Consider the following 8,596-nt stretch of genomic DNA (forward strand, 5'->3'; position numbering starts at 1 on the left):
TGTACAGTTCAGGACCATAATTGGTAATTACATTATCTAGGCAGGCAGAAAGTCGAGTAGGCTGTTTGTTTGCCCAGTATAAATTATAAGAAAGCAAAAGATTTTCAAGAACCTGACAATCACTAGTTTTTAGTGTTATGTCAATGTTGAGATCTCCACAAATTATGATATTGGCTTTCAGAGTCAAGAATAGGGATAGTACTAGTTCCAGTTGATTGCAGAAGTGTTCAAAAACACCATTAGGGGAGCGATACACAGAAGCAATGATCAAATTCAGGTCCTTCAATATGATCGCAGATATTTCAAAGTGCAATTCCAGACAGAATTTGTCCAAGTCAATTACCTTGAAGGGCATACCTTTCAGGACATAAATACAGGTATCACCGTTTTTTGCTACAGATCGGCAGTAGAATGATGCCAAGCCAAAATCACTAATGTTATACACATCAAATTCATTTTTTGCAATCCAGTGCTCATTGAGACATAGCACATTGTAGCCACCATGGGAAAGGTCGATTAACCTAACCATTAACCGAGTTATGGTAAATGCAACCCGATTGTATGAGATTCATACGTTACTTAGGAAATCAAGATTACTTATTATGACGTTGAAGCGAATAATATCAATAACTTGGATAAAATCAAATATCAAACCAACAGGTCATACCCTTTCCAGGAGTGGAGAGAATGAGATTAAATATTTTTAGTAGCGGAGGCAATGGTTCTGAGATTACAAAAACCAAATTATAAATCAAAAATATGTAAAATAAAATAATATCTATCACCAGATGAATGCTTTAAAAATATTTTGAGTTTGGAGAATTCATTCTGTATACTAATTGGAAAATGGGAATTTATAACATGAGGATTCCCCCATTAAATATTGAGAGAATGAATAAAAATTTGAAATAGAGAAAAAAAACATAAGCTGAAGAGATGTCTTTGTTGTGCCAAACTCTGTCTTAAAATTATGTTTTACCGTCTTCATTTCGTGGACAGTTCTCAATGGTCTTAATTTATATCTGCACCAGATCTGTCTGTAGTCTATCTGCAGTTTAGACACGTTGTCATTATTAAACACTTTTATCATTTGTAAATTAGACAGTTTAGTATCAGGATTTTTAAAATAATATACTTTTAACATGAAAACAGGATTCATGAGAGGAAACTTAGAGATTTATTCTAGGTGTATACATATATAATCCTTAGAACGCATTAATATCCCGCTGATAGCGTTCCTTTTCCCCGCTGAAAACTCTTTCGTTTCGCATTCTGTTGCGCACTCAAATTTAAACCAATGGGACGACGGGTGACTGCAGAGAGGAAGTGGCGGAAGTTGACAGTTGGACTGCCCTCTGCTGGCTGAAAGTCTCGACCCGTAGTAGATCCCCTTCAAGATGGTAAGTTGTTGAACTGTGTAAATTCCATCCTTGTTAAATTTAATCCATCCTATCACCCTGAAGCTCGAATGATATGTTTACTGAAAATCAATTAGTTTTCACTCAATTTTTTTACAATATCTTCGTTAGTTATATTGTTCTGCAATTCTCTGCGCATGTGATATGTGACCGCATGAGTTTCGTCTTGATAGGAATAAATGCCAAGGGCTAAATGTGATGAAAATGTGTATTTGATGATTTAATTATCTTTACCTCCAGACGAAGGGAACTTCAAGTTTTGGAAAACGTCGCAATAAGACACATACACTTTGTCGGCGTTGTGGAAGGTCATCCTACCACATTCAGAAGTCGAAATGCGCGCAGTGTGGTTACCCGAGTAGGAAACTTAGGCATTGTAAGTACAACTTAAGTTAATACTCGATTATGTGATTTAATTCTTATTTAAATGTTGTAGAGCTGCTTGTGTTGTTGAGGGTTTATCTGCCTGTCTGGCATGAAATCACACCAATAAAGAAACGTTTGTTTTCGTTAAAAGTGTGAATTTTTTTTGAAATGTAGGTCCCCAAAAGCATGTGGTTTTCTCTAATACCTTGAGTTGGTATTTGTTAGTAAGATTGATAGTTGAAAATGCGTGATCGCATTCAGAACTGGAAGAGAGGTTTCAGAACTGTTTTTTCTTCCTTTGTACCTGTCATTGTTAGGTTTATGATGATGTGGTTTTCCGTAAGGGTCCAGCTGACCACCGAGAATAATATATGTCGCCATGAGAAGTTGGGTTAACTCCCGTTTTTACATTAGTTGCCATTTGCCCTTAGTCCTTTTCGATGTTTCCTCTTCTGGAGTTAAACAGTTATGATCTGTCCTTATTACTTCGTGGCAAGGAAGGGTAATCGTCTGGCATTGGGGATTTTTGTGAGTGGTGAACTGGAAAGTAACTGATACGAGCAATGCGCAGTAAATCTTTAGGATTGCCATTCTTCAGTGCCTTGTGGTTCTTGCAGTGTTTGTGTGTGCCCGTTTCATTCGGAAAAAAGTGTCGACTACAGATGCAAAACCTTTATACAATATTGTCACAGAATGCTCGGCTTTATTTATTAATTTTTTTCAAATGTCATAAATTAATTCGTCTTTGCTGTATCACTTATCCCTTCCAGGGCGCATATGTGAAATAGAGTATCCAAAGCATTTCGCCGGAAGCAATATAAAGTTAGTTGCTCCCTTAGCTGCCCCCCTACGGCCATCGTTTGTGATGGAATGAATCAGTGGAGTTGGGTGCAATTTTTGCCCTATCCTTTCGATCACAATGTGGCCACCATTGCTTTCCAGTTCATAAATGTGGATTTTGACTGCATAATTATTTCTATTGGAAGAAAGTATTTAGATAATGCCCAAATATCGCGTGTGGCTTATGTTGGAAGTAGAGCCGAAAATACCCTAAATGAATTATTTTTCTAAAAATCGAAAGTATCACTCGCATGCTTACACTAGATCACTGATCAAATTACGTTCTGCCTAGTTCGACGCGAGTATCACTCATTCTTGCTGTATTTTTTAGTGGTGAAGTTGAAAATAGCATTAGCTGAACCCTGCTATCAAAGTTGATCCGTCATTGTATCAGCTAGTTTATATGGAACTATGTTGTGCCGATGTTCTATGCTGACGTCAGGATGTCAAATCCAACTTGACATATCGGTAGTCTGTGATAATTTATCATTATTTTCAGTCTACGCAGGTATTCTATAAGCTATAGACTCCTGTAGGTCATGTACTTCAGTGCGATGGTTTAATTTTTCACTTTTAAAATCTGCAGCATTTGGCTAAGAAAGAAGTGGTTTCTTAACATTCGATTGAATCATTTTTAATAGAAATTTGTAGTTTTGATAAAATGTTCACCAAGGCATAGGTGCACAGACAAAGCCCTTGTGTAAAAATTGGCTTAACATTATATTTCACCATCTTTAAGGACCTTCCATGTTTGGTTCTGCACTTGAAAAAATCCTGCATTTTGTCTACAACAAATGTATCAGACATAAATGCAATGTATTACTAAGGTCTGTTTAAAGTTATTACTTGTGCCTCGACGAGGTGAGTGGGTGGCAGTTGGGCTTCTATAGTGAACGCATTCATGGGAGTCAGGGAAATTGTACATTGGTGACATTTTATGAATTGTTTGTGTGAGATGTGATATTAAGATGAATCAGTTGTTAATTCCTATTATGTCCCTTTGAAATCCACGTGAACACTCCTAATAACCCAATTCTTTCATTTTTTGTTACCAAATATAAATGGTGCTTCATTTTCATTCTATTTAGTTAAAAAATAAGATTCACAGTTCCAAATCTCTTGCTTTTTTAAGACTTGTTTTATTTGTCGTGGTGCCACTGTCTGTTTTTTTCCAAAATTTAATCGGGTTGAATAATAAAAATGTTTTAAAATAATTAATTCTGTGCATATGGGCTCATCTTAACCTTTCATGATTTCTTGTGCCCAATGTAACTCATCGCATCCGCTAAGTCGGATGGACACTTGAGATGGTGTGGAAAATGATCAAAATATCATCAGGGGACAACCTCAAAACGTTTCATTGGAATCATGAAATCGGTTTTTGCAATAAGACAATTTTTCTCCTGTTCTGTTAATGGTGAAATGAAAATAAAATTCTTTCTATTTCATGTAAGTTTGGACAACTGCCATTCAAATTCGTTTTTATGTAATATTTGTAATTAATGATGATTTTAGTTAAGTAAACTGTCATTTGGCTTTCAGTTTTAGGCAAGCATCAAAGTTAACTGAAATCAGTAAACTTAATTTTCTGGGCAAACATTAAATGTCTCTCTCTCCTTTTCCATTTAGTTTACTTTTTACATCCTCTAAGCTGTTTAAACATGGAAAAGTAATGCATTATTAGTTATTTCATTTTGTGAGTTTGCTCCTACTATAAATGCCCACTGCTGGTTTAAAAAAAAGTATTTGGCGAAAGACGACACTATAGATGGAAGAATGTGGTCTAGGCATTGGGTCTCTGCATATGTTGGCATCACTGGATGCTCTGTAATTCAGTCTCCTTTCTTTGGGGGTAATGTGTGTGTGTGTGTGGTTGATAATCCTCAGATAACTGGAGCATAAAGGCGCAGCGCAGGAAGACGACTGGCACTGGGCGAATGCGCTACCTGAAGATCGTACGCCGGCGCTTCAGGTGAGGCTGTTGGGATTTGATTCTTTCCTCCTTGACAATTCCCCTCCACCCTGTTGCTTTTGTCTTTTGGTTGTATTGATGCTCATTGTGTGTATGTATTTACTGCATTTTAGGAATGGATTCAGAGAAGGCGGCAAGCCTGTTCCAAGGAAATCTGTTGCTTCGTCTTAAATGTGGAATGTCAATTTCATTGAATAAAATCATTTAAAAGTCTGAGTATGTTTTATTAATGAACTGAGTGGATGAAATTCAAGATGTGCGGAAACCTTCTTATTACGTTAGTTAGAAACTGAAACTAGAAGAAAGTGTGGAATTGGCGATGAACGTATCCCTATTATGCAGATTCACTGCTGCCTCTGATGATGTGTCAACTGCGTGTGGATCCATTATTATCCATTTCTCTTCTCCCTTATTTAAAAGGGAAAACTTTCTGATTCTAAGAAACTGGGAGATGATGCTGCAACAATATTTTTTAATGGAGTCTTTCATGAAATGTGCAGAATTCATGACCTTGCGAAAGATGCGCAATGCCCCATATGCAGATCAATGTTAGACTAGAAGTGGAAACCACAAAGGCTGAATTTTCTTGGGTGTTTATTTGATTTTCATAAAAGATATCTGGAAATTAAGGTTGGGAAGAAGGGATTGAGATTCTGAAAAGCCAACACCTGATGAATGTTAATGACAGCTTGGTGTGTGAAATATAAAAGGCTTTAAGTGCAACGTAACTTTAATCTGGATCATGATATTGTGAAGCAATTGTTATTCTATGTACACAGACAAGTACTTTGAAGATAGTTCATGCTAATAGTGGTGAATGTAAAATTAATTTTACTAGCATGAAATGGGAGCACTAAATGGGAAATGCATTCATGTGGAGAGAGGTTCGACCGGGGAAAGGATTAACCCTGAATGAGTAGGGAGATGGAACCACAACGTAAATTGGTGAGGTGGTGGGGCAGTGAGAGTGGGGGAAGGGAGTATGAAGTTGATGAGGGTAGCTGGTCCAGGCATACTTGATAGCAAGCTAGAGAATGATAAAGAAAGGTACATGGCTGTGGGGTTTGGTGTCATCCCTGCAAAATAGCTCAAGGATATAATGATACCACTTTTTAAATGCCATAATTGGAATGTAGGTTTTCCTGCAATTTACAATATTTTAATCAGCTCCCCTGAAATTTTTCCAACATTGGTTGAACCCTATCTTTACACTTTCATTTTCAGTATTCTCAATATGTGCTATAGTAAAAAACTTTCACATTCTAAAAGTTAGGTGTGTACATGTCTTTCGTATAAAAACTTTGAAATTCAGTTAGTGAATGTACACCCGAAAACGATATGAGAGAGTTCAGATTCTTGCTGTGAAATGATTGTATTTTATGACTAGGAGTCTGCGATATGTGATTTATGCACTACAGTAATGCCAGAGGAAGACTTCATATGGCACATTAGTTGAAGTTGTGAGGAATTAAACTTCTGGCAAAAAAATGTCCCAGGAATAACACAGTAACTGGCGACACAACTGACATCATTTGCACTGTCTCGACACTATGGTAATCGGCTCCTGAATAGCAAAAAGTATTGGAGTTTGCTTTATCTCTTCAAAACTACACTGAATCAAATATAATTTTGCTTATAACGAAATTTTACAAGTTGTACAGCAGATTGCACGAGTCAAACAGGTGGAACTCATTCTTATGTGATAATCTTCCCTCAATTACTTCAAAGTGTAAATTTTATCCTGCTTGACTTGGAAAGAAGAGGAAAAAATACTTTCAAATGAGGGTAAAATATAAATTTGGGAAAACTTGATTCTCATCATATAACTCTAACTGGGATGGCCCTCGGAAAACATCTTAAGGTTGCTGGCCTCTTGCGCTGATAGCATGAGTAGCGATTGTATTTTAAAACATGCAAACCAATATGGCATCCAGAAAACATGGTAAAGCCTTAGCCAACATCGGAAACTCGCTCCTCAATGATATCTGGGACTGTGATCCCCATGTCCGCAAACCTCTGGGAAGACCTAAAGTAGCTCTTACTCTGCAACACTTACCTACACTGATTGCAAAAGAAACACTTGGTTTTTCCACATAAAATATTTATTCACGACCTAGGTTTCGACGCTCAGCGTCATCTTCAGGTGAAATACAGGCCAAAATCTTTCTTTATATAACAGAAGGAATGGGGACTTTATCATTTAATGGGGAAATATTTATTCACGACCTAGGTTTCGACGCTGAGCGTCGAAACCTAGGTCGTGAATAAATATTTTATGTGGAAAAACCAAGTGTTTCTTTTGCAATATGTATCGTTTCCACAAAGTGACACCTGAAGTTATCTCCTTTACCTACACTGAGATATTTGTCACATGGCATTTGCCGACCCCATCGGCAAACGCCATATGAACAATAAATAAAACTAAATGGGAATCGAACCTTTACAAGACACATGCTGTAAACAGCCCATGGCTGGAAGCAGCTTCTCCTAGGAGCTGTGAAAGACTTGGAAACGTTCTCTCTCTCCTCCAATATGACATCATATTAAAATGCAGAAATCTATCAGGAAGGCAATCAAAGACTTGACAGTGTCCAATGGGTGGTAGGATAGGCTTGTTAGCGGGCACAATCTGGTGCCCAAGGGCTAGTGTGAAGACGTTGAAACTCCCAACTTGTGGATAGTGTTGGAATTGTACCAACTTATTGAAGGCTATTGCTTAAAAGATGTTCTGAATGCAGTTGAAATGGGGTCTTATTAATTTTGCAAATGTTGATGGAAGTGAGGAAACAGAAGTACCCGTTCCCAGCCACTAGTGCTTGGAAACTGGTAATTTTTGTCCAGCCTATCCACCAAATGTAGTTATACTGTTTGCGTGCAAACTAGCAGTGAGCTCCAACCACTGGATTTAGGTACGAAATTGACATCTCCGGATGATTGTGGTAGGAATGTCAAGACAATCGAATTAAGTGGACTGGGTTCTTTAAGGTCATGGGCTTGGAAGCAAATGAAGGATTCTACAATGTGCAACTGCTGCAGGAAGGCAGGATTCTATGTTGGTTGTGATGAAGAAATTTTAGTTGAAGTTACTCGTGGGGGTGATGATATTACAGAAAATGACTGGGATCTTCTTCATGCTAATTGCACGTTCTCAGAGGTGGTCAAATTAGAATATTGCGTTGTGACAATGGAGATACAAAGTGTTGATGACATTTTTCATTAAAACTTGGATGAGGGTGAAGAGGTTCCCCTACCTTCATACCAAGGCAAATGTTTGCTATTTTCACCGTAATAAAAAGGTGCAAGCAAGTGCTTGACAAACTGCAGAAAATTGACATTCAAGTGCATGATATCAATAGGCAGAAGGAATTCATGCTGTTGAAATTATGAGACTTATTTGTTAAGTAATCATGTTAATCATCGGAGAGTTTCAATGGTTCCTAATGGCAAATAAGAATGAAATGAACTTCATTCTTTCTTATTTTTACCAAATCTAATTTCTGTATTCAGAAGTTGATAGATTTTAGTATGTATTTATTTGTAGGGTCTAAAGCTACCTGTAAAGTGCATTTTCATTAAGTTTCTCCTTTAACCATTATTATTTTTTCCTGATGTTGATGAAGTTTTAACTTATTTTATGCTCCAATAAGGAAGGATAATATACTCGCATATTTTATGTAGCCAAGATTTTTTTATGTTCTAGTTATTTTTATTCATCATATATAAATAAGTAGAGCTATAATTTTGGAGATAAATAATAATGTTCCTCTTTTTCAATTTATGTCCATTTCTTATTTTTACCTTCAATCCAGAAATGCCACAATTTCTGGCATTAAAATCATTCGACTCGACCAGGATTCGAACCTAGATCCCTTGATGTCCACGCTGAGTGTTTTAGCCTGCTGAGCTATCGAGACGTCCTCTTACATTCCTAAATTTTGGGGACTTTAATGGAACAAGATGTTGTGATGGAATCCTGTTCAAACATTGTCACAGGCATTTG

The 8,596-nt window shown here is 37.1% G+C and overlaps 1 protein-coding gene across 1 annotated transcript; it reads left to right on the forward strand.

Moving 5' to 3' along the window:
• The first annotated feature begins 1,312 nt into the window (after nucleotides 1-1,312).
• Nucleotides 1,313-4,809, forward strand: RpL37a (ribosomal protein L37a). Its single transcript, XM_071598304.1, has 4 exons — nucleotides 1,313-1,400; nucleotides 1,659-1,794; nucleotides 4,512-4,596; nucleotides 4,710-4,809. The coding sequence occupies exons 1-4, from the start codon at nucleotides 1,398-1,400 to the stop codon at nucleotides 4,765-4,767; spliced, it is 282 nt and encodes a 93-aa protein (XP_071454405.1). The 5' UTR covers nucleotides 1,313-1,397; the 3' UTR covers nucleotides 4,768-4,809.
• The last annotated feature ends 3,787 nt before the right edge of the window (nucleotides 4,810-8,596 follow it).

The sequence above is a fragment of the Hetaerina americana genome, unplaced genomic scaffold, assembly GCF_022747635.1.
Source record: "Hetaerina americana unplaced genomic scaffold, ioHetAmer1.1.p SCAF_97, whole genome shotgun sequence".
NCBI lineage: Eukaryota > Metazoa > Arthropoda > Insecta > Odonata > Calopterygidae > Hetaerina > Hetaerina americana.